At 44.9% G+C, this 27,647-nt stretch overlaps 1 protein-coding gene across 1 annotated transcript in view; it reads right to left on the reverse strand.

Moving 5' to 3' along the window:
- Positions 1-2,310: 2,310 nt before the first annotated feature.
- Positions 2,311-27,647, reverse strand: part of LOC119170714 (uncharacterized) — a 31,952-nt gene continuing 6,615 nt past the window's right edge. The window contains exons 3-5 of the mRNA XM_037421949.2: positions 18,895-18,990; positions 11,334-11,672; positions 2,311-7,568 (exon numbers count right to left, since the gene is read on the reverse strand). Of these exons, the coding sequence (XP_037277846.1) occupies positions 11,421-11,672; positions 18,895-18,990 (348 nt within the window). The 3' untranslated portion in view covers positions 2,311-7,568; positions 11,334-11,420. The remainder of the gene's footprint in view (positions 7,569-11,333; positions 11,673-18,894; positions 18,991-27,647) is intronic.

Consider the following 27,647-nt stretch of genomic DNA (forward strand, 5'->3'; position numbering starts at 1 on the left):
GTTGCCCATCAATTCGGAATGTCATAAAGGGGGCCAGTTGGTGGCTCTGCATACTGTTATTGCACTAACATAATTTTGTTCACTGAGCTTTCATAAAATGCCTTCATCTCTGTTGCCCATCAATTCGGAATGTCATAAAGGGGGCCAGTTGGTGGCTCTGCATACTGTTATTACACTAACATAATTTTGGCAAGAAAAATGAGCAACGCATAGTATTCGTCTGTGCACATCATCTGTGTATACGTACGTGTCTTTTGTGAATTATCACTCCTTGCATTGGGGATTTTGTGTTAATTCAGTAACAAAGTAAGTATGTTCTATTTATAACATCCATTTGAATTCCAGTGTCTACTTATGTGGACAAAATACGTCCGCAAAAAGTGATCACACAAGCCAATGCATCGCTTTAAAGTTGATTTGAAATGGCATAACTCCAGCACGGCCAAGTCTTCAAATCAATTTTATGGAAAGGCAATTAATTGGCTAGATCTCAGAGATAGCATTCTGCACAGCAACGTCGAGATTAAACTTTGCGTTGCAGGGTACAGAAAAACTGATCATGCATTCTAAGAAAGGGCAGCAGACGACAGTCTGAGAGTTGAAAGAAAAGGAAACAGTAATGCAGAAAAAAAAAAGGGAAATTGTGTGTCTAGAGCAAAGTAAGGGAACAGGGAAACTTCAACGGTGGCATGGGAGGGCATTGAGTGAAACCGCAAGGCACCGCTGGGGAGGAGGGAAATTTCAGAAGTGGCTCCCGCAGGATGCTCCAGACATGGTGGCACCACGCTCAAAGCGCACTCGCACACTCCAAGCATGGGCTCGGAGCTTCATTTCATATATTGGTCCAAATAAGAATCAAATTCACTTATTTTTGATAGACCCAAGTACCATCCTTGAGTTACTGTGAAGGGAAAACGACACAAAAATTTGTACTTACTGTACAGTTCAACAGCATTTCTTTGGTTCCCGACCATACTACAGCAGCAACGTGTATACACAGGCTATCCCACTCGATATTTCATTATGTACTATAGCGATCTGCATATTGATAGTAGCAGGGTTGGCAAGTGGAGTAGCCAGCCTCTTGAGCAAGAGTAACGATGTTTCTCAATGCGCAAAAGCTAAGTATGGTCGTCTGCGACATCCACGAAATTGTTGATGACAGAATGACATACACCATTCAGTGATTCTTGAACATGGTGCTAATGTGTCCCCTCTATTTGATGACACGCCATGTGCATAGGTGTGTGTAGGGCTCCCCATCAAAAAGAGGGAGGGGATGCCAAGTACCATAAATATCGCACCTCCTCCCTTGGCAGAGTCCAACGCACGTATATCCCACATCGATTTACAATTGATACAAAAATACAAATGAAACAATAGCAAGCTTCTTACAATTAATGACCCATTTTTGATCCATGGATGTTCGGGAGTAAATATGGGATGCAGTTCTTTCAATCCAACGTGTGATACTGAAGCTGAGGGCGGCCACTCCCCTCGTGCGCATGCCTATGGCTCTAGGCTGCTAAGAAGCGCCACTAACACGTCTGTATCCCAACCATTTTGGTTACTAGAGAGCTTTTGGGATGGTCAATGGCTGCCAAGGTTTACTTGCGATGGCAACAAAGATATGCAAAGTGCATAAGTTCAGTGTTGAAGCACAGTAAGGGTAGGTTAAGGGTCAAACAGTCCCTGCAATACTTTTCCAAGTAGTCGTTGGATGTATCGGAGTCTATTGCCTCATGAATCGACCGGCACAAGTATTTTTTTAATCCAATAAGTACAATCGAAGTTGGAGAGATTTCTCACACACTGAATTTGCTTCCCCTCTTCTCCTGACAAGTGCTCTAGAAGCTAAGCATGGAGGCACGGCACGGGGGAAAGAAGTTATGTCACGCGCGTGTCATCAATTTGGGTGCTTCTACTTTTTCTTCAAATGTGCGGCTTACTTTCACTGTTATCACGACCATAGACATGCACGGGCACATGGCGACCTCCTGTGGCGGCCGCAGTAATTACGCAGCTCGCAATGCTCAAATTAGCCAATGGCCATGAATTTCAGTATAGGCATCATTGTAGGAGTAGAGAATGATTTCTAATTTACTTAAAGAATTAACTGTGAATTCCAGGCTGCATTCTGCGCTATAATCTTGGGCTCGCGTCTTGTAACACCTGGACCACCGGCCTTGACTAACGATCAACAGTGTTTTCTGAACATGTTGGAATAGTGCTGTAGGATCCCTTCAAAGATGACTTGGGACAATTGTATTAGCTTGTTTATGTGCATACAGAGGTGAGAAAGTGGTCACATTTGAATAATTTGGAAAATGTTTTATTATACATAACAATAATTTCACCTCTATAAGCAAAACACTGCCCCACATTCATTTCACTCTTTCTAAGCATCCCAATCAATAGCAACAATGAGGAGACGAAAGTTATCTTATACCTCAGCACAGAGGCAGCAAGTTTGTTAAAACAACACTCAGATTTTCAAGTGCTCCAGTAGCGCTCATTTTCAGATGTACGGCACTCGAAACAATGCGTCAGGAGAAGTGAATAATTTCCAACAGCAGCGTTTTTCTGACACTGTGTGATCAAGCTTCCCAGTGAAGCTACAGAGAGACAAGGAAACTCAAAAGTCTGCCAGGCGGAGGCAAGTTGCACCCGACCCTTGGTTGGTGGAGGAATAAAAGCAGATTTTACCCCTCTCTCTCTCTTACACACTCCAGAACCACTGCAGCACATCAGAAATTTAAAACGTACAATTTTCAAGCACAGGAGCCTGCTCAATGGGCAAGCTGAATTCTTATGAGACGCATGCACATCGACTGTACCACAAACATTGGCTTTCTGGAGTGAGATTTTGGCTTTGTCTAGCAAATGATTGCCGAATTTGGGCTTTTTAACATCACCTAGTGACGACTTAAACTAATGCTTCATAATGTTGTGTAAAACATGGTCACTTCAGTAGATTTGCAGGAAAGTGTGGGTGCTTTGGGCTTTCGTGCAAGAATGTGCGTGTCGGCCTTGAAAAGTTGCATGAGGAAGGTGCCAAGAAGCATGTGACATCACGACCTTTCTTCCAACAGTATTCATTGTTATGTGAATGACGTTCACATTCGGCGAAGAAAGCCAGTATGTACACGCACTCACGAGCAAACTCTGCAAATAAACATGGTGCATCCAACAAAGCAGGAGTATCAGAGCCCGAATAACATGAGAAAAAAGCACCGGGACACAGTATGATAATGCATACAGAACTAACGCAAGATCGCTCATACCGACAAGAAAGTCTGACAAGCTTTCAAATCATTCCAGCAGGGGAATAACTATAGAAAACTTCTGAATGTTGCGTCTAAAAAGCTCATTCACGTGAGAACAAAACGATGAGGGGTACAACTGAAGGTACTGAATGTGTTACAGTAGAATTTTGGTGGACATGGCTGATAACGATTAGTCGTATGTCAAATTGCACAGAAAATCATGCTGTGCATTGCCTTCTCAATTCACATTCTATACAAACGATAAAGTTTTCATCAGTTTTAAGACAGCATGCTGCCTTGAAAATCACCATAAGGCGTGGGTTGTTGACACAGCAAGTGATGAGACTGCAATGGACTTGAACTGAAGGAATTGTGGTGATACATTATTCTTGGGGCATTGACTGGCAAGGATGCTCGTTTCAATTCCATGTTTGTGTCCTTTTTGTCAACAATATTGGCATTAATGGCACTCCACCAAGTTTGCCAGCTAGAGTTCTAGAATAAACATTTAAAAATTGGGGAAAGTCTAACTGAACTCACAAGTGTTGTATCCGATAACAATTAAATGTATCTCATCGAAAGGCCATTTACTGCCATTTGCAGCGCCCCAACATGGCTTGCTCGATTGCTGGAACTATGTCACTATAATTTACATACTTTCAAACATACAATTAGTTGTACAAATATCTTGACAAATTATCGATATGTCCCTACAAAACGACACCTACACGCTAGAAATTTAGAATCTGATGGGTGTAATTTATATTATCAGTATGGCAAAAGAGATCATGTTTTCAATAAAAACCACTCTTGTGAGGTCGTGAGGCCCTGCCTCAATAGCAAGGCAGGGCTTAATGAGTAAATGTTACTGCAGTTAACAGCTCACGGGCATGGAGAGAGATTCTAGCGTGAAAGCAGCTGACCTGAGTGTATCATAAAATAATCTTGGAAAAATTGAAGCATTTTCTTGGGGTTGTACAGTACTCAAGTAAAACATAACATTGAACTTGAGAGACACCAGGCGTAGAAAACTCAGTTATGTGGCCCATGCCTTTCGCTTAGTGGACATGTTTCATCTTCAAGTGGCACGTGCGCACACTACAACTATCGGCCAAATTTTTACCATGTCATAAAGTATGTTTCCACACAAAACAGCAATCAGAAATTAACTGCTACAGAACGCAGAAAGCATGTACACGAACTTTCGCTAAATGCACCATCACAAACCACTAAAAAAAACACTACATATAAACTTGCTCCGATATTTTATCATTAATACAAGAGCTTCTGAAATCGTGCATAACTTTATTTCTTACAGATGTGTAATTATTCTTAACAAATTCATTGTGACTAGGTGATATTACATTATAACAGCAGTATTATGTAAGGCTTGATGAACACATGCCAAAACATCTTAATTACACATGTTTATACTTGAAAGATGGATATAAAGTTTGGGCATCAGTAAAGCGCGAAGTGTACTGCAGCCAAATGAGCTGTGCATAGTTTGCATTTTTACCAAGCAAGCGAATTGCAACACTTTCTGGGTGAAAAAAAAAGAAGAACATTAGATTTTTTGCAGTGTGTAGGAGAGCATGGCTCAGTGCAACTGGGAAGAGAGTCAACAATGTGAAAGAATAGCAGAAAGAATGAGATGTGAGAGACTGAACCGTCACGTGGAGCGGGAGTGTGCATGTCAATAACCTTCGCTGACGAAACGATAAAGGCCATGTTCGCCGAGGTCCTGATGACATTCGCTTCACTCCCCAACAGTGAATGGAGGAAAATATGACAAAAAACAAACTAATAATAAACAACTGCTTGTGGAGGCTATCAACCGCTAGAGGGAGCCACTTCTGTACTATTGCAAACTAATAAAACACACGCAAGGTCGGAAAAATCAGAATGCATTCGTTTGTTATGATTTTTACCAATCTGCACGGTTACGACCGCAGTTCCAGCTTGCAGTAGATTCGACGGAGCCCTACAGCATCATTAGTGACTAGTGCACAGCGATATTATATTGAGCTCTCAAGTTGACACTGCCTCCTAGAACTGTTTCAGATAAAAATTTTTCTCTTGTCTGCGTTATACTTGTCCATGACAGTGCAATTTTCATACTGCAATTGCAATGCAACTGCCATGTTTAACTGCTTAGATCTCAGGCCAACGAGCTAATGAGCTGGTAGCACAAAAAGCACTGGTGCTAGATAGAATTGGACACAGTAATACAGTGCGAATCTGGGCAAGACTGCCCAATTCGATATGAGAAGAAAACAGCCAAACAATAAAGCACGGAATCAAGTGCAATCAATGAGCATAACTTTCCAGGTATGCTATTCCCCAAAGATGTTCGACTGAATGCTATGAAGCCCTAGCTTTCTACAACAGAAAATTAGACTTTGAGCACCTGACTGTTCACAGCAAATACTTCACCACCAAGCTGACAATAGTGCTCTGTGCGACAAGGCCCAGCTGGCATTTTCATAAGCCAAGTATACAATGAGGGCATGTTTAATGTAAAAGACTAAAGAGATTAACATGCACAGACGGCGACTTGTAATTGAGCAGCGGAAAGATGATACCCCACAATCAAGGATAAAGGGTATGCCACGGTCTTCACCTTTCCAAACAACACATTAAGTCCAGTCATGAACACATGCATATCTAGTTGAGGACTGGTGTTCCTTCCATGGGCTTTGGCTTGCACTCATTTGTGTCACGGTCAGCACGTGTCATGCACCTATTCACGCCATTATGCAACAACACATTAGACGGCAGCCAAATAAAAATACATGCGCACTAGTAAAATCTGATAATTCAAATCCTGCATACCTTACCAATCCTTACACGCAGTCTCAGTTTTACAAACAGAAAATGCAATCCAGTGCTCTGTGATGGGCGGGTGCATGAGTAGGTACTTCTCTTCAACGAATGTCCAGAGACTTTTGTATAAGAGCTAGCTGAAGTGCATGAGCTCAAGCAGGAAAGACGTGTGTGCACATATGCATGAGAACATATCGTGTGGTTCCCTAGCATCTCGTTTCGATCATGGAAACAATCCATCACGCATTTCCACATCTGGGACCAGCCACTTAGCCACTATACGAGGGTGATAAGGTGCACGAGGCATGTGAAGGGATATGAACCGATGTGGCACTACCTTAGCAATTAGACTATGCATTACAAACATCCCACTGCCATGAACTGCAGTTGCAAGCAACCGAGATTGTGTAGAAGCGACGTAGAGAAGCAGAAGCCTGCCGACATTCAGCAGACTACAATTGTTTTTATTTATTTCAGTAACAGAAATTTGTAGTTACTCTAGGACGATTCGCTGATTCACCCTTGCTTTTGACTCCTTCAGCAAATGCCCAACGCACACTACTGCACAATTACCGAGCAACTGGTAAACGTTGAGTCACGTCAGTCTTTCATCTATGACACATTCTTGTCGTCACGCTGTATGGGAGTGTGTCACATGCGACTCATGCACACAGTTGCATGTATAATGCATTTGCACAGCAATGCGTTCACGCATTGACATCCGCGGCACACCCTCACAGCTACACGAGACACATTCACGCAGTCACGCCTGTGACACATTCTATCACAAAGTGCTCCCAATCTGGTCGTTCCCACTTGCAGATGCGGCAACACTGGAGGAACAATATATACCAACATGCTGCACAGTTCGGCTGGCCTGAACGAAAGTACTGTGGACTCTGCTACTTGTAGAAACGCCACTTACAACAAGAGCAAATGGCAAACAAAAAGTGTCCATATCCAAAGTTTGTCATCAACTTTCTCGCTTGCTCAAAATGCCGATTCCCTCATCAACCAAGCGCCACACATCAACACTCGCAATGAGTCATCTATGTACTACAAAACAAGCACTCTACCTATAAATCTCTAACACTCCAACTAACTGGCGTAAAAATTGGAAAAAAAGAAAACGTCAAGTAACATGTTCTCAGAGCAAAAAACGAGGTCAGCACTGCGTCCCATACACTGCAGTGAATGTTTCTTGGATGACTGTTGTGCGTTGCGCACAGGCTTGAACAATTGAACTGATGCACAGTAGAGGATGTACTTTCCGTGAGCTTGAAAGCCACATGTATGAAAATAACAAAAGATCATTCCTTCAGGTTCCTGGCATTCGATACCACTCGTCATCGGTCACTTGGTCACAGACACACATGTCACTGGGCAGTTGGTGTTGGCATTGCACGCGCACGACAAGGAGTTGCGCTGCATACTGTTAAAGAAGCAACCACATCCTCGCTTGCAGCTTGGCACCGCCTACACATAAAACAAAGTGTCATGAGGTAAAAATCCTGCAACTCCACCAAGGCACGGTGGCAACAAGGCGCATCCACCATTTCAGCAAAACGAAACAGACTAGCTGCAGCTTTATGTGATGACTCAAGGGAAGTGTTCAATGAGGAACAATCATGCAACAAAAGCGCTAATTTTGCGTGATTGTTCCTCCTCCATCGTCTTTGGTCCCGCATTCACAGTTTCTTGAAGGAGTATAACAACCAACTACCCCACCTATCCCTCTTTCTGTGAACTTAAAGTGATCGCCAGAGTCAGTCGTGGTGGTGCATAGTTCCAAGGTAAGAAATCTGGTTTGTGTGAGATTTGATAATCTCTTTGATGTGTGGAGTTCTATGGAGCTAGCCAGACGGCAACATTTAGTTTTAGTCATTGAAAAATTCAAATTTATGATGTGTCAATTAAGGAAGGACATGGAAATGTGGGAATGGTCAATTCGGTCAAAATATTCCATATTGAAATGGTATTTTTTATTTTATCGCAATCCTCTGAAGATCTCTTGCGTTGAAGTGAAATATTAGAATGAAATAGATTGTAGAAGCTGAGAAAATTGAAATTACCATACTTCTGAACAACTTTTCTTGGCAAATGCAGCAAAAGTCACAGAGCCAAATCGCTACTAAAGAATACTAAATATACTAAAGAATGTAGTCCCACAGTTGTGTCTTCATTTTCTGCGTGAAATATGAAAAATGCTGCCTTCATTTTTTTTGCATGTAGCTCTTAGAGACAGGACACAGCTCAAACCAGTAAGATATTCATATTTGTTCCGATTTATACGTAGTCACATGGCGTTTTTGCAAGCGTGAGAAAGCCACGCCTTTTCTGTGTAGCCCGAACGCCAGGCTGCGTTTGCGTGTACAGCCATCACATTCCACAGCGGTGCGGAACTTGTGACATACCGGACCACATTGTGCAGTAGTACATGTGCAGAAGCTCCGCCTCTGTAGCTCTCCCTACATTGCCAAGAAAACTTGTCGACGAGTATAGTGTGCTGTTATCAAAATATCAGAAAATCGGGCTTCAAAAGGTGCAAATCCGGCAGTTTTCCCTTAACACAGCACCACCATCTTGGCATCACTGTAAAGAGGAGAGATCAGAAGTCTAGGTAGCCACAGTGCTGCATTTCTTCAGTGAAAAACAAAAACAGCTGCATTCTGAGTTTCCTTTTCTTAGCCTTGAGCTCCATTTCCTTTGAGCACCATTTTCTAAGCTTTCATCTTTTGTGCAGTTGCTGCAAATCATCCCTGTGCTGTTTCACAACAAGTAATGATAAAACCGTTCCAATTCTTGCACTTAGATTCTGAAACGAGTCACGAGTACCATAAAGCTGTCGATATCTGTCTGCACATTTGAGATTTTCATGATAGGTTCGTTTGCAAAATTTGTTAGTAAGACGATATGTACAGGAGGTTTAAAGAAATGTCTTGTGTCCTTGTTTGAGTGCTTAAAAAATAAACCAATAATTTACGGTACATATTTAACCCTTTTGAATGAGCTTAATACAATATTATTAATGAATTTATTACTAATTTATAAATTTTGGGTTGTCAATAAGTGTCTAATGAGTGTTTTTACCTAAAAAACTATAGCATATAGCTCATAACTGATTTCACTTTTGATATCAGCATAGCTAATCACTTCAGCATGCAAACTGTCAATTATCCCCATAAATAACAGACATGCAGTCTTACACGGATATATCAAATCCACATATGTTGAATTTTCGGGTATATCGAACTCGCAAGTTATCCCCTTGAAGTTCCTTCATGAAGCTATACAAATTCGCACGTTTATCTCGAACGGTATTTTTTAGCCACCTTCGGATAAATCGAACACCACGCGAGGTGGAAGGTGCGCTTTGGCACTCGCTGCGCCTTGCGATCTCAATGATGGCACGGCTCCGCACGCGAGTTGGAAGTGTGCTTTGGCACTCGCAGAGCCCAACGACCTCCGCGCGGTCCCACACATCCGTCCAAACTCGAAATGCTCGAAAAATATAAGGGCGAGAGTGCTCAGACTGCATGGTCTCAAACTTGCGGAACAGCTTCTTTTTTTTCTCTCTCTTTTTCTCATACTTTCTCCGCATACCCGCGGCTTGTAGAGCAGGATCAAAGGAGCTGACGACCTCCTCCTTTCGCCTTTTCTTTTATTTTTTGTTGCCGTTTTGCGAGTTATGATCAGCCAACCACAGCTTGCACCTTTTGCTGCTGCCCCTCATCGGTAAAATAGCCTCGCAAGCACAGTGTTGGCACAGTCTGCTCTCGTTGTCGCGTCATTTACATACCACCGCATGTGCAGCATTCTTCTTTTGCGTGCGTGGTGTGCAAAGCCACTGCCGACTCCTTGAATTGCCGACTTCTCGTGTAGCTATGGCCAGCGTCAAGAAGTGCAAGACCCTTTACATTGCAACGAAAATGAAGGCTAATCAGCGCGTTGACGCGGGCGAGAAATGTTCGACCGTCGCGGACGACTTTGAGATATCACGGAGCACTCCGTGTACATTGTCGAAGAACAAGACAGATAACAAGGCATACATCGGGCGCCTGTCATGTGATGGCGGAACTTGCAGAAACCGGTGAAAACGGCCAGAACGAGCGCTTAAACAACGCGTTGCTCAAGTAGTCGTTCCTCTTCCGAGGCGCTGCACAGTGCTGCCTACTGGATCTGCAGAAATTAGGCGCCTTCTTCCTCTTCTAACCATTACCACCACCACCCACTTCCCGACAGCTGTTCCACACGAAGTGTCTGGGGACAATTTCGAGGAAGAGGGCTGCAATGTTCAGGCTGTTGCGAGCCTCGCTGACGAGAACATAGTAGCTGCAGTCGCAGGGACCCAGGATGCTCCGGCCGAGAGCTCCAGTGACGAGGAGGATTGTCCGGATGAGGCGCTGGCTACACACGCGTACTCCCCCGCGGAAGTGGTGACAGCGCTCAGCGTCCATTCGCCGTTCTGAAGTGGAGAAAACCAGGCTGTCGCAACTGGACAACCTTGATAAGATTGAGAAGAGTGTCCCCAACTTCATTTAGAAAACAAAGAAGCAGGCCAAGATGAGCGATTTTTTTTACGTGAATAAAACATTTTGTTGCGACGTGTGTACGAATCTTAGTTGTAATTCTTGAATGTGCCTATTGTAGGTGATGGTCTGCTGAGGTAATCTCTCAGGGCCTGTATTTATTTATATTAAACTTTCTATATATCTAACTAATTCACGATCCCCTTCGAGTTTGATATATCCTTGTTCGACTGTAGTTGTTGTTGCCATGCTCTGCCCTACAGCTCTAACTGTAGTAGTAGAGAGGCCTAACCATAGTGCAGTCAAGTGTATATGCTATTTATGGCAGCTTGCCACTGGAAAGCAAACCACCATGTTGCTTCAAGAATGCGAAAGGCCCTCTGATTGACCAGGTAGACAAAACTAATTAATAATTAAACTGCTGTACCTCGAACTTGAAGAAACCAATAGGTACCTTCCTGTTTTCTCGTAATCTCAAGTTATCATTGAGGCGTTGAGAGTTTCAGGATAAGCATCAGAAATGCAGCGTTGTTGATATATTGAAATATTTCACTGTCCCCCCCTGAGCCTGATAGATTCAGATTTGACTGTGGAGGCGGACACAATGTACGTGCACAACATCCCGTTTCATATTGTTGTGTTTGTGACTGGTGACCAATCAAATGCCGGGAAAGGAATTGCTGCAAAAGAAACTGATGTTGAAAGTACCCACCGATTATAAAGCCAACAAAAGGCAGGAGCTCATTCCTGGTCTCCGAGCGTGTCCATGGCACATGAGAACAGCGGCAATGACAGCGCCTTAAAAGACCTTTCTCGTAGGGCTGAGCGGCGAGGAATGCGACCCACTGACACTAGCTGTTGGTGCGACGTTGCCAGTACCAGTACGCAGCTGCTCCTTCTCACGTTTCCTCCGCTGGTGCTCCGCGATGCGGCGCTCCCTTTCAGCTTGGCGCTTCTCACGGATCGCAGAGTCCACCTCCAGCTCTGCCTGGTCCTCCCAGCTGGCCTCCACAGCGTCGTCGTGGTCCTCGAGCACACCCAGTTCTGCACCCTGGGTGAGTAAGAGGGCAGAAATATACATGTGGGGCCAGTGTACACTGTTGGCTGATGTACAGTACTATAACCTCATTACAACAGATCTGTCTGCAACAGACCTTCAGGTACTACGGTCGGTTACGATCTAATAATAGTTAGTTAGTTATATTGAGTTTACTGGCGCAAGGGCAACTCAGGCCAAGCAGCGCCAAACACAAGGCATTGGATAGTAACCAATAACTCTAAAGTTTATATAAAAAGCTGGTTTCTTTCTGAAAATTAAAAACATTACACAGGGGAACTAATGGGTCCTCTCCTAGAATGAGACTCAGGTGTATCGGTATTTGACATTTGTAAAGTTCTCTGAAATACTTTCGTCTTTCTGTTTCTATGTAAAGGCAAGTGATTAGAATATGCATAACTGTTAATGGTTGTTTGCATTTTTCACATTGTGGCATGTCTTCCCTTTTGAGCAAAAAGTTGTGGGTGAGGTGAGTGTGCCCAATGCAGAGTCTGCAAAGCAAAACCTCTATGAAGTGTTCCTTATGCTGGCACGATTTCCATTCACCAACGATGGGTTTCACCAGATCGAGTTTGTTACGTGTGCAAGAGTTCCACTGTTGCTGCCATTTTAATGATAATGCTATGCGAATAATGCGGAGACTATCTTTAATGGGAATATTTATTTGCTTATCTGTTGTCTGAGCTGCTAAAGATGCACATTCGTCTGCCTTTTCGTTGCCTGGTATCCCTGTATGGCTTGGTACCCCGCAGAAACGAACGGTCGCAATCTCTTTGTTTAAGACGATCATGTTCAGTATATCACGAAGTAACGGCTCACACTTGGATCTTAGATGTAATGCCTTTAATGAACTTAATGAGTGAGTGTATATGATTGCTTTTCGATGTTTCTCTGTGAATATTTTCCCTACTGCTTCCCATAAGGCGTACAATTCAGCGCTGAAGATGGATATACACTGAGGTATTCTGACACTGACGGCGCTTTCTCCTGTCACGATCCCGATGCCTACATGGTGTTTTATTTTGGAGCCATCTGTGTAAAATTCTCTGTATCCTTTGTATTTGTCCTGAAGTGTGCAGAATTCTTGAATTATGTGTTCTGGAGCAGTGATCTGTTTCTTAAAAAGGGTCAGTGAAAAATCACATGGCTGCATCAGATCAGACCATTGCGGTAGTCTCGGTGGTTTGATGGTGACATTTAGTGCGTCATTACAAATATCGTATGTGCAGCAATACTCTTCAAAGCGTAAAATCAATGGTTTGATGAGGTTTGGCCCGTTGGAATAGTGTAAGCGTGAGTTACATTGCGTGGTGATATCGTTGCTTATTTGGTGAGATAGTGACCTGATTCTTAAAACATATGAGAGGGTTAAAAGTACGGGACGCTGGCGTAGCGGAGGTTCATTGCAATCATTGTATAAACTTTGCACCAGCGATGTTCTATAAGCTCCACTGGACAAACGAAGACCGAGATTGTGTACGGGATTTAGGCGCTGAATGTAGGATTCTCTAGCCGAGCCATTAACGACACACCCGCAGCCTAAGATGCTACGTACGACGCAGCGATAAACCTTCAGTAGGCAGAACCCATCAGATCCCCAATGCTTATGGGACAAAACTTTCAATATATTAAGTGCTTTATTCGCCTTGAGTTTTACTGCATTTATGTGAGCCAGAAAATTCAGTTTTCTGTTGAATGTCACACCTAAAGATTTGTGTTCTTGTTTTATCATCATAGCCATATTATTTAGCACTGGGTCAGGGAATAGTCCTCTTATATACTCCCCCATTCACAACATTGAAACCAGCACTAAACTACAACAAGACCTCAACACAGTTGCGCTATGGGGCCAAGACTCACCAATGCCGTCAAACCTAACCAAATGCAAATTGATGTCATTTTCCCGTAAGCGCGCCACTGTTCATCATACCTACTTTATCAATTCGCTTCCTCTTGATTCGGCTTCGTCGTACAGGTATCTCGGTGTGCACATGTAGCCAACTCTCATTTGCGCTGCACGTGCAGTCCATCTACTCAGACGCTCTGCGCACGCTTAGATTTCTGCGCCGTAATCTAAAATCAGCATCTCCTGACATTAAAAAACTAGCATACTTAACATACGTACGCCCAAAGCTCGAATATGCATCATCCATTTGGAATCCATCCCAGGCATATCTCGCTAACGAACTAGAATCAGTCCAAAACCGCGCTGCCCGCTTTATAACCTCACAGTTCTCCAGAGAAATCAACGTCACCGCCCTAAAACAATCAATACAAATACCATCTCTCACATCACGCCGCCTGATCTCACGCCTATGCCTCCTGCACAGTTTCTTTTTTCGGCCGAAATCAAGACATGAACTTTTACAGCCCCCTAACAGAACTTCTCGCATGAACCATTCTATCCCCATTTCACCAATCAACGGCCGAACATCTGCAATGAACAACTCCTTTTCCCCCAAAGCAATTACACTTTGGAATCGCTTCCCCGACTCCATAGTTGCCACACCTGACCGCACATCATTCCGCGCAAAATTCGAATCCCACCTTGATTCCACCCAATAACCCATGACTGTAGATATATCCTACCAGCGTACTGTACGTGTAATTTTTTTTTTTGCCATGTTGTTTGTACTCTAATTCCCAGTCAAACATTTCTTTTGTTTATTGTTTGATTAGTTTTTGTTGTCATTCTTGACCAAACTACCATATGTGTATTCAGAACTGTATTGCTTACAATAATTTGTTCACATTGAATTGTACACTCTCCCAGTGTATTTGTTGCCCCCCCTTATGCAATGCCCTCGGGCCTTTAAGGATGCCATAATTGAAATGAAATGAAATGAAAAAGGGATGTTTAATTTGAGTGCTCGGGTGGGGATGCCACTTTTTATTACAATTGCAACTCCTCCTGATAAACGGCTACAGTGTTGCCGGTCCTTACGGACAACTGTATACCGTTTTAGTAAACGAGTGTGCTTTGCACCCAGGTTTGTTTCCTGGAGGCAAAATGCTATCGGGGAAAACTTGTTAAAGATGTCCTAAATGTCACCTAAGTTTTGAGGTAGGCCTCTGATGTTCCAATGAACAATAAAAGCCATAATGGAAATAAAAGGAAGAAAATGTACTAATAATGTAGATTGATTGTTAAAATTGTGGTAGGTGACATATGGTAAAAACTAGGTTCATGAAGAGTGATAACCACTTAGGTTATCACTTGGGTTGCAGCCTTATTGGGGTCTTGTCCCGCTTGGCGCGCTCAAGAGAGCGCTGGTCTTTCGGTGTCGACGACACCGAGGTTTTAGCGTCAACCTCCATCACCTTTTCAGAGGCGCTGGAGGATCGAGAGCCAGGCCTTGAGACGCGCGTCTCGAGCTTTGGTGTGCGACTGAGTCGCGGGCCCTGCGCAACCGGAGCAGGTAGGGCCGCCTCGGATGTGGATGGTGGAGCAGCACTGGCTGCTACCACCAAGGGGGCAGGTGGAGCTGCTACGGGACCACTGGCCGCGATCCCCGTAGGCTCCTGAGGCCGTTGCAGTGTTGCCCCCTGCCACACCGCGCTGGCATAGCTTTTCTGAGGTAAGATTCCAAGCCACTTCCTCGCTTCAAAGAAGGCGAGTTTTCCTTTGGCTGTTAGAGCAACTATTTCTTTTTCTTTTTTCCAGCATAAACACGATCTGGCATATGCCGGGTGATTGCGTTTGCAGTTCATGCAGCGGGAAGATTCCCGACATTTCTCCGACTTGTGGGCATTGGCGCTGCAGTTGGCACAGGTATCTTTAACTCAATAAGAGTGCGAAGCATGGCCGAACCTCTGGCACTCTAAGCAGCGCCTCGGGTTCGGTATGTATGGTCTGACATTTATTTTCAGGTATCCTGCATCGACGGAGCTAGGAAGTGTCCTTGTGCCAAAAGTTAGGACTATGTGTTTTCTCGGGAGTTGTTAGTTTTTTCGTCTCATTGTTATTCGTATGACCTTTACTGCATTTTGATCTTGAAAACCATCGAGGAGCTCCTCGTCGCTCAGGCTCAGGAAATCTACTTCCGAGAAAACACCCCTACATGTGTTTAGAGATCGGTGAGCTGTGATTGCGATATCCATGTTTCCGATACTGTCTATGTCATAGAGTTTTGTTACTTGTTCTTTCCTTTTGATTTCTATCAAGAGGTCTCCGGTGTTCATTTTTGATGCTTTGTATTCCTTTCCTTTTGCTTCGGCTAGAGATTTCGTCACCAAGAAGAGGGACAGTTTAGGCAGAGTTGTATTTCCTTCACTATTCAAAACGTGAAAGCAGGGCAAGTTGTTTAGGTCTGTTTGATGGTTGAATTGAGGTGGAACTTCAGTGCAACATCTTTTTATAGGTCGATCAGGAAGTGGATGGAACACTTCTGCCATTAGATATTTGGAAAGTTCTGCAACAGCGCCGACCGCCCACCACGGAGCACTACAAGGGGACGCGGCAGAGCTTCACAAAAGAGTCTGCACGACGCCAGTCGTACGCCGCCGCTATAACCTAATATGGTATACCGAGGTTGGATGACCACACACGGTTAACCTATGCCGCCAAGAAAATTAGAAGTGACTAGAAGAGAGGAGAAGACAGGAAAGATGTAAAGTGAGAAGGAAAGACGAAGGTGTAGGTAGAGGGAGAGATAGGAAAAGGCGACTGCTGGTTTCCCCTGGGTGGGTCAGTCTAGGGGTGCCATCTACGTGAAGCCAGGGCCGAAGGGGTGTGTTGCCTCTGCCGGGGGGAGGGGGGGGCTTAAAGGTCCAATCACCCGGCGTCGGCTCAACCCCCAGGATCCCCTTTTCCCCGGACACGGCTCAGCCATGCACTGCTAGGCGTGGGAGGGAGTCGAAACTCCCTCGTTAGCTCAAGTCCGTGGTGACACTACGCACCAAACGCCTGCTTTCACAGACGCCCCTGTGGGGGATCTAATAATAAATACAAGCTCGGCACCTATAACTGCACCATACTAGCCATTCAGCTGTGCAAAATTCTTGCTAGGTGGCTTACACTCAAATGGTAAATACTTTTTTGCTGCAAATGTATATACTGTGCATGTTAAGAATTAAAAGTTTAGTGCCCCTACTTAATATACTATTACATTTGGCTAATCAGTGTTGATGGAATCTTTCCTGAAATCTGGCAGAAAGTTGAAGTTTTCAACTGAAAACCGGCGACAGGAGCTTGTGCTATATGGGAAAATCACCTACTTAAATTGAGCAGAAAAGGCCTGACATCATGGAAATGAGCAAACGCAATTCAATGGCAACATGGATATAAATATTTTAGAGTTTACCCATGACTGAGGATGGCGTAGTCAATGCAGTAGTGGGCGCAGGGAAGTCATTACAGTTTTTATGAAGTAATGCAAAATGTTTCTGTATGGCTGCTTAAGAACTGCTCTTCAAAATGCTTCACAGATTTATTTTTAAAATATGCATCCGCAATGTAAAACCCACCAATGGTAGGTGACAAGGAACGCATAGAACAAGTACAAAATTTAGCTTTGAAGGTTTCTGATCGGAAATTATGCATTTACCTTTAGCGCTACCCTAGCGGCGACAGACCTGAAATGGCAGTCATTAGAAAACTGCAGGGAAAAAAACCTCGTCTAAAACTTTTTCCTAATATTTTTCACTCAAAAATTGGCATTGATTAGCAACAGTATGTACTTGAACCTTATGCGTCCATGCAGCGCAATCTTTCCCATGAATTACGAAAAATGTTTTCCAATACAGAAGTCTTCAGACTGTCTTTTTGTCCACAAGAACGATATGGGAGGTGAACAGAATAGTTTTTGCTGCAGTTAATAAAACAATGTAATGATAAGTCTCATGTCTTGTTGAACTAGTGTTTTATTACTTCCTATTATGCCTTTCTCTAGAAACTTGCTGTGTTTCAATTTATTTATTATTGTGCCTGCATTTTGATTCCTGCCCTTAATATGTCATGTTGTATAAATACGCTTACACTGTGGTCACCGTTTCATTGCACACTGTATAGCATAAACGAACAAATAAGTAAATAAACCCAGAAAAGTTATTGTTGAAAGCTCATTCCTAGCTGCAGCTAGCACTTGTCATGCAGTCCAGTTCCTAACAAAGTGTCTAGTTGCAAATAACCATTCGGGTTGAAAAGTAGAGCTGTGCGAATAGAAAGATCATAGGTGCGAAACAAATTCAAATATTGAAGTGTGAGGGCAAATCGAATGAAATATTTTTCTAAAATTTCTCTGCTGGAATATTTTTTGAATAATTGGCTAAACTGCGGGGAAAACAAAGTTGCACAATATTCCTAAGCATATTCTTATGAGATAGAGCAACAAGAAAGTGTTTCTTTTTGCTTTATTGATGAAGCACTGACAGGGTGGTACTTCATAGTTGTCTTATAAAGAATGAGGCAATGCAGAGGCCAGATTGTATTAGTGCATGATTTGGTGCAATCGAAGTGCTGCCGAGAACACTATACCCGAGAAAGGCAAAGATGCTATTTCCTCGGCCTCTCCTCCTCTTTCAACTTGTGTGGAAGCCCAACTGATGTGGCAGACAAGGTTGTGCTCCCTTCCAATTTGGAGTTTCAAATATGCCTCGCAGATGCCTACATACAAGAACAATTGAAAAACTTAGATGCTAAAGGTATTCAGCGTCCGATATTTCGAACTTCCTGCACAAATTTCAGGTCCAAAACATCACTGACGTCCTACCTCTGCCACATCTATTATCTGCATGTTGGAACCAGCATTTTCTAGAGTCAATATATTTGCACGCAGCAGAGCTTGAAAGGAAGCTTTGTTGCATTAGAGAATGTGATGCTGTGAAGCATATTGAAAATCTGAAGTGGCCACTGCCAATCGGACACTGGCCATCTTCGGGAGGTTCGAATAGTTCGAATAGTAGAATTTCAGTGTGAATTGAAAAGTTAATGCGTTGCTTTCTACTCGATGTTTTAGTCAAACAACTGCGATCACAAACCTCTGAACTTATTTTATTAAATGGGCAAGATAAGGACATCAGTTTATTCTGTGAAGCAATGGCACTACAAGCAGTCATGAATCCAGTGTGCTGACAAGTATAGGTTGCTCTACATTGTGTGAACATCAGTCACCTTGAGTTCCCAGTCGCAAATGGTGGCTTGATTGAAGTTGGTCGCTGGTGTGAATGAGCCTTAAAGGAGAGGTGACGCACCAAGCAATAGAAACATACTGCTCACCTGGTACGGCAGCACAGCCTTTGCATCAAACTTGAGGCGACTAGAGAAACCGGCACCAAGTGTCGCACCGAGACTGTCCTTGGCACGAGGTATGTACTGCGATTGTCAAGGATGAGAGGCAAATAGCATTCAGAACAGCTGAGTAGTACAGCCATAAAAAACTTTTTTTTTAATTGTGGACATGGCAAGTTACACCATGCACATAAATACGAACACTAGTGGTTGCCAAGCTGAAAAAATAAGGCAACAAATACAAGCAAAAATTTAACACGTCTGATGATGAGTATTTAATTGATATGGTGCAGTGGTCTGCAGCGTTCTCCAGTGTACATGGGTGTTCCCGTGTTAAGCTCAAGGTTAAGGTTTCGATTCCCGGCTGTGGTGATTGTGTTTCTATCATGTAGAATACAGACATTCATGATAACAACACTACCAATACACAGGAGTACCTCAAGTGCTACTTTAAATATTTCTGTTCAATGGCAGGAGCCCATAACCTCTAAACCACTTTGCAAACCTCTCACCAGGATCTGCTGCATATCTCAGCTATACAGTAGTAGATTCTCATTCAACGAAACCTGGAGGGACCAGGAAAACATGTTCCGTGTAACAAGAGTTTCGTTTACCGAGAGATGACCAGGGGTGCAGAATACTAGAATGAAACCAATCCTGTCAGAAGCACTTGTTCCATTTAAGCAGAAGTTCCATTTATCAGATTTCCATTTACAGAGTGTAGGGTATATAGTGGAAGTTTTAGTGTTCCACACAGCATTTTAATGAGATATTGTTGCATGAGAGAAGAGACGTTGGATCGACGAGGCTACCGACAAGATATATTATATCCAGCAGTTGCCGCGTGACCGGTTAACCAGCGACCTAGCGGAGACAGCTCTTCGTCCTCTTCGTCAGGCACACATGTGCATCTTCCCAGCAAGTGCTAATATGCATGTAGCCTAATCCCTGGTGACAGAAGTGCCATCTCGGCTCATCTATATGTCAACGTCACAGGGAGAGTTGCAAGGCTTCAAGCGTGCCACATGTACGATATCAACATGTACGATATCATTGGTCTGTGGGGGCAGTTGAAGGTGACAAGGCGGCAGGGGCAATTTCATATGTCACAGGAGTAACCTCACGAAAGACTCTGCATAAATTGGTGTAGGGAGAAAGCAGTTTTTCCAAAAACCCGACATGACAGGTCGGGGACCACAGCAAGACCAAAGAACCAGGCGAAAAATGCACATCTCGGTGCTGTTGATTGTGCAAATGCTGCTGGTTCTCTTGAGAGGATAAAAGGCGAGTGCGGGCGATTTCGCAAACATAGGCAACCTGAGTGATAGCGTCAAGGGCATATTCGCTGGTCGGTGCCTCGGTAGACGGGATGACTGTATCTAGACGTAATGTAGATTCTCGGCCTAACAACAGAAAAATGGAGAGTAAGCGGCAGTGTCATGGCACAAAGAATTGGAAGCGAACGTCATGTATGGCAAAGCAAGGTCCCAGTCAGAGTGGTTGGAAGAAACATACTTCGCAAGCATGCCTGTAAGTGTTCGATTCAGATGCTCCATTAGTCCATTTGTCTGCAAATGGTACGACGTAGTGAGCTTGTGCCTCGTTTCACATGACCGCACGATATCGGCTATGACCTTCGATAGAAAGGTGCGGCCACAGTCTGTAAGCAGCCGGCATGGAGCTCCATGTTGCAAAATCACGTCGTGTAGGAGAAAGTCTGCGCATTTCTAGCGCAGCTCATTGGAAGAGCCCATGTGATGGCATATAATGTGTCATATTCTGTGGCCAGAGCTATCCACCTGTTGCCAGAGGAAGACAAGAGAAAATAGTCGAGTCTAAGCCAACGTGGAAGAACGGTTCTGACTAAATGTCAAATAGTTGAAGGTGTCTGGCAGGAAGTATCAATGGTGTTTTGCGGCGCTAACATTTCTCACAAGCCGCAACGTGTCTTCTGACAGAGTATGAAAGTCCTGGCCAAAAGAAGTGTCGGCGAATCTGGTTGTAAATGCGTGACACACCAAGGTGACCAGCAGTTGTAAGGTCCCAAAGTTCGTGGAGACTTGCCAAGCAAAAGTGTTTCAGAATGACAAGCAGCTGAGCTGGTCCATCTGGGTAAAAATTTTGGCGGTATAGTACACCATCGTGGAGGACAAATGAGCGATGCGACTATCGGAAGATGGTGATTTGAGGCGTTCGATAATAGCATGCAAGGAAGGACGCATAAATATTGTGAAGAGGCTCTAGCCACAGAAAAGCTGATGCCAGTAATGGCAACAATGTCAGAAAGTGAAAAATCATAATGGATACCAAAGCATAGAAATCAGGATTTCAGATGGAATCAAATCCAGGCATTCCATGTGGTAGTCAAGCATTCTACTGCAGAGCTACTCTAGCACTTGAAGCTGCTTAAAAAAAAGAACCCAGACAAGTGTCATGTATGATGAGGAAACACGTCAAAAGATGCAATATTGCATGGCAAAAGAAAAGAACTGCACTAGGCAAATCGTATAATGCGTGGGTGGCTTCAAGCTTTCAAACCATTACGAAGAGCTTCACTACAATTCATCATCCTTATCATCCATCACAGCAACAACAAATTTTGCAGATACATGGGTGTGCATATCGCCTTTGAAACACTTGGTGGGCTGCATAAATATTGGGAGCCTAAAGTGACTAATTAGTGGGGGTTGAGGATTCCAAGCATTCTCACATATTAATATTTCTTTTTCTTGTTCATTAAAATGTCTTACATGCACTTTCTTTATAGTTATTTGCATTCTATAGTCGATGTAGAGCAATATGAGCCATAAATGGCTAAGAAACATATATGTTTTGTGGCATAAAAAGTTTGCCCAAAACCAACTATACATTACACATTGTCATGGCATAAAACTAAAACTGTGCGACTTACCATGAAGCTAACTACATATTTAAAATCAGCATAAAAGCCTATATACACAAAAACAATTTCATTATCCTCGGCATTTCATTACCCTCATTATCCTATACAAACGAAATTTTGTATTCTAATCGCATCTCCTCCTATGCATTGTGAGTGGTTACATCTCTGATTGACAAACCACACTGCTTACCTTGTGCAGTCATAATGAAGGAGCCAGGAAGTGTATAAATATCAGTTATAAAAGCATAATTCGCAGTGCAATCTTGCTGGTGGCAGCATTTTTTTTTTATCTCATAGTCATCAAGCAACAGAGATTTTTGTGAGCCTTGGAGCAGCAACAGCACTAAACATGCTGAACCATTTTCAGTTGAATCTTTGTGAAGTGGCATGGTATGATGACAAGCCACGATATAAGTAGCGACAGCACAACGTTGGCACAACCTTTAGATTGGACAGAACAGCCACTCGAGTCCCTTGCACTTCACAGCACTTAGCTGCTGTCCTTGCCTGCTTTTACCCACTTTGTAACAGTCTATATGTGCGACATAAATTGCCGCCCGCAATCACTGATGATGACACGGGGGGACCCATGGCGTAATATAACGTGTGACAGCATGAAATGTGAAACATGAGTGGCCGTTGCCGCAGGAATCGCCGCAGTTTCGGCGTAACGTGTGAGGTGGTCAACGCCCACAATAATCCATCGGTTGCCGTTCGTTGATCGCGGAAAAGGGCCAAGCAGGTCAACACCTACGACGTCAAATGGTGAACTCGGGGGTGCTATGGGATGAAGTAGTCCGGCTGGCGGAGTTGTAGGACGCTTGCGGCTTTGACATTGCTCACAGCTCGCAACGTACGCAGTCATACTTTTACGCATCTTCGGCCAGAAGAAGCGTTCTTGCGTACGATAAAATGTCCTAGAAAAACCCATATAGCCAGATGTTGAATCGTCGTGCATTGCTCGCAGTACGTGTTGTCGTAGACTTGTAGGCACAGCTAGAAGTAGGCGAGGGCCTACGCCGGAATAATTCTTTTTGTAAAGAACGCCATCCTTTACGATGAAACCACGTTGACCGTTCGTTCTGGAAATAAAGAAAGAAGCGAGACTGTTGTCATTGCATTGCTCTGCTCGAAAAGTTGTTAGGTCAGAAAACGGAGTATCTACTACAGCCAAATATTCATCAAAGTTGTCAGCGTCACACTCGGTTGTCGGAAGTGGAAGTCGTGAAAGTCAATCGGCGTCGGCATGACGACGACCGCTCTTGTAACAGACTTCAAAGTCGTGTTCTTGCAATCGTAACGCCCAACGAGCAAGACGACCAGATGGGTCCCGTAGTCCAGTGAGCCAACATAAAGAATGGTGGCCCGTGCCAACCGAGAATGGGCATCCATAGATATAAGGGCGAAACTTGTGCACGGCGAATACGACCGCGAGACATTCCTGCTCTGTGACAGTATAGTTTCGCTCCGGTTTACTTAAACAGCAACTGGCATAGGCAACGACGTGTTCAGCAGCTCCATGGCGTTGGACCAAGACGGCGCCGATACCTACACCACTGGCGTCGGTATGAACTTCTGTGGCAGCAGATGGGTCATAGTGGCGAAGTACGGGCCCTGACGTAAGAACAAACTTCAGTTGCGAAAAAGACGACTCGCATTCCGCTGACCACCGAAAAGGTGCGTTCTTGTTGAGTAGGGACGTCAAAGGGTAAGCGAGGTCGGCGAACCTGGGCACGAAGCGATGGAAGTACGAGCATAGGCCCAAAAAGTTCGCAACTCTCGTACCGACTGAGGTTGTTTGAAGCTGCTGACTGCAGCGACTTTCTGGGGGTCGGGTCGAACGCCATGCTTGTCCACCAGGTGACCGAGAACGAGAGTCTCACGGCTGCCAAAGTGACACTTCTTAGAGTTCAGGGTGAGGTTAGCTCTCTCAAGGCAGGTGAGAACAATGTCTAGGCGATGGTTGTGTTCATCGAATGTACGGTCAAAAATTATAATGTCATCCAGGTAGCAAAGACAAACTTTCCATTTTAGTCCACGTAACACAGAGTCCATGAAGCGCTCAAACGTGGCTGGAGCGTTGCATAGGCCAAATGGCATTACACTGAATTCAAATAGACCATCTGGGGTTAAGAAGGCCGTTTTCTCTTTGTCATTTGGGTGCATGGGGATCTGCCAATAACCAGATCTCAAATCCACGGAGGAGAAGTACGATGCCGAATGCAAACAATCGATGACATCATCAATCCTGGGAAGCGGGTAGACATCCTTTTTAGTAACAGAGTTGATCCGTCTGTAATCCACGCAGAATCGCCATGTACCATCCTTCTTTTGGACAAGAATCACAGGGGCAGCCTAAGGGCTACACGATTCTTGGATGATCCTTTTCTTTAACATCTCTTCTACCTGTTGAGCAATGACCTTGCGTTCCGCAGATGAGACACGGTATGGTTTCTGCCGGATAGGGTGAGCGGATCCTGTGTCAATCTCATGGCTAGTACGCGACTCGGGTACACTTATTTGCTTTTCATTCTGCGCAAAGTCAAATATAGTAGCGTGCTTCGCAAGGACTCCGACCAAAGCTTGACGTTTTTCTGATGATAGCGACTTGTTTACCATACTCAGAAAGTTGGCTTCTGTATGGTACGCTGCACGAATAGGATCTACGCTCTTGTCGCTTAAAGATACAATAAAACTGGTCGCATTTTGTTCGTTCGAAGAGGGCGAGTCGCAATCCGCAGGGTAGCATGACAGGTTCATTTGAATAGTTCGACACCCATAAGGCCGATCGCCTATCACTGATCGACAGAACACAATGTGGAACGAGCACATTTTTCTTGGCGCAATTGAGAGGAATGGGCTTCACAAGAACATCAAACTTTCCGGCGTCCGAGGCAGAGGCGTCAACCTGTACGGTCTTCATCGAGTTGGGCGGCAAGACAACATCCTCAATGACGGTTATAGATCCTTGACAGTGCCTAGGATCGTCAGTAAATGCCGATAGCATAATCTCGCCAGCACTGCAATCTACAGTAGCCCCGCACTCGCGTGGAAAATCGATCCCCAAGATGATGTCATGGGTGGAGCTGGTCAGGACAGCGAATTCAGTCTTGAAGACCTTGTCACCCAAAGTGACACTAACAACACACACACACCGATCGGGCACAGTGTCTCCCCGCTCACTGCACGAAATGATGCACAACTGTCCCAGCGAAACATCACTTTATGTCCTAGCCGCAATTTGAAGTTAAGACTCATCACTGAAACAGCTGCTCCAGTATCTATCAAAGCCATCGTAGAAAGTCCATCAATAAGCACGGGGACCCTATTTTGCATCATAAAAACGGGTGGAGGCATAGGCGGATGTAGTGAAAAGTGTTCGGCGACCTCACCTCCATTGGCCGCACCACCTAGTTTCCCGGAGGCGGGGAGGTGACGCGTCGAGCAGGAGATGGGGAACGGAACCGGCGTGTTGTGGGGGGTGTCAAGCTTCGCACGGAGGAAGGCGAGTCGTTACGTAAATTCCGGTGGAAATTGCGTCCTACATGTGTATCACTGTGGGTCGTTTGCTGGAAGCCGTCCCCAACGTACGCGTCCCGCATTGAGCGCATACCACCGCGCCAGCGGTTTTGTCGAGAAGAAGCTGATGATCCCTCGTAGTAGCGCTGCTGGGGGCAACGCCTTTGACCACAGAATCGAGCCACATGTCCACGGAAACCACAGTTATAGCACACAGGGGCCTCACGCACGTCGCCAAACCTTCCACGAGGTGCCATGTGCCCATGATCGTCCCATGAAGAAACCATTGTAGGTGGTTGGCGGGAGGCGTTCTGGAAACAACGGCGATGATGTAAGTTGTCGGTTGGGGGCTCTGGTGCTCTTGATTGGGGCACCTCATATAGCATGGCATCAACGGCAGCACACATTGCGTCGTATGACGGGGAGGTGTTGATAGCAGGTGCCCTCGGCGGGTTGACAGCATCACGTCGTCCAAGTTCTGCGCGTACGATTTGCCTGATCATTGAGGCAAGATCACAGGAGGATGTTGGAGGGACGTCGACACTTGCAACGGTGGTGATGTTGGCAAGTCTACCAAATTCGGGAGTGATGCGCCTAGCCTTTAGGGTCTCAAACGTGCAGCAGTGTTGTATTACGTCCACTACAGACGCCAAGGTGTTCTTGCTGATGAGGAAATTGTAGACATCCTCAGCAAACCCTTTGAGGAGATGCCCTACCTTGTCATCTTCTTTCATGCGTGGGTCTACAGACTTGCACAATTTCAGAATAACTTCAATGTACGTTGTGCATGTTTCACCGGGGACTTGAGGACGCTGCATCAAAGTTTGTTCAGCGCGCTTCTTCTTCATCAATGGGTCCTCGAAGCAGCTCGCTATCTCAAACGCTTCCCAGGTCATTATTGTTTCTTCGTGGTTTTCAAACCACACCAATGCCATCACTTGAAGAAATAATCCAACGTTGGACAACCAGGAGGCCGCATCCCAACAATTGTATTTACTCACACGGTTGAGGTGTTTCAGCCATTCGTCGACGTCTTCTCCGACCCTCCCAGAGAAGCTTCGTGGTACTATGTGTCGGTGCCATGTAGCGCCAGACGAAGAGCGCGTGGCGTCGCCGTCAGCAATCGGATCCATAGAGAGCGGTGGTAGACCAGCCAGTCGGCGGTTTCGGCGTAGTTGTTGAGGTAGCGCTTCCGTGATCGTTCGCTTGGGATCGCTCCGCTGTACCCCGCACCTCCACCAATCTTGTTACGGTGAGATGCCTTTATTTACAGAAGATGATGAATGCGAGAGTCCAGGGATCTGGCCGATCACCGCTCGTGCCAACCTCGTTCTCCTCTTCTTCCACGCGTCCCCTCAGTATCGTAGCAATATTGTTACGAGTGACTGTGTTTATTTACAGATGAGGTGAAATGGCGTTGTGAAATAGCAGCGTACTTCTGAGACAGGCCTAGAACGCTTCCACCCAACCACACAGTCCAGGTGCCGCTCCACTACTCTTCTTCTTCTTCCGCGCCCCGTAGGCTTGCGCATCTTCGTTTCATTTCCCCCGGCGGCAGACCAAGCTCGCCGAGCGAGTTAAATAGGCCTATGATGGTACTGTTTGAGGCAGGCTACGTGAACAGTTTGCGTAGTGCGCGAACGCCAATTATTAGCTGTGACTCGGGCGACAACGTAATTCATGTCACTGAGACGAGTGACTGTCACGAATGGGCCGGAATAGTTTGCTAGAAACTTCCGGTACAATCCTTTTTTACGAACAGGAGTCCACAGCCACACGTAGTCACCAGGAGAAAACTCTACGGGGATATGCTTGGCATCGTAGCGACTCTTGCTGTGTTCTTGCGAAGACAATGTTCTAAAGCGCGCTAGTTGACGTGCTTCTTCAGCGCGACACAACGTCTGAGCGATGGACAGATCTTCCTGATGCGAGAAAGGTAATAGAGTGTCCAGAAAACTCTGTGGATTTCAAGCGTAAAGCAGAAAGAAGGGCGAATGTCCAGTAACTTCATGCTTGGCGGTGTTATACGCGTAAGTAACAAACGGTAAGAGGGCGTCCCAGTTCCTGTGGTCAGCATCAACGTACATTGATAGCATATTCATGAGAGTTCGATTTGTTCTCTCAGTGAGACCGTTAGTTTGCGGATGGTAAGGGGTGGAGTGGCGATAAGAGGAGCCACAGAGGCGCAAAATTTCTTCAACCACATAGGCCATAAATTGTCGTCCACGGTCACTGATGACAACCCGTGGAGCACCGTGACGCAGTATGACCCGTTGTAACAGAAAAGAAGAAACAGCGGCTGCTGTGGCCGATGTCAGTG

The sequence above is a fragment of the Rhipicephalus microplus genome, chromosome 2 (genome assembly GCF_043290135.1).
Source record: "Rhipicephalus microplus isolate Deutch F79 chromosome 2, USDA_Rmic, whole genome shotgun sequence".
NCBI lineage: Eukaryota > Metazoa > Arthropoda > Arachnida > Ixodida > Ixodidae > Rhipicephalus > Rhipicephalus microplus.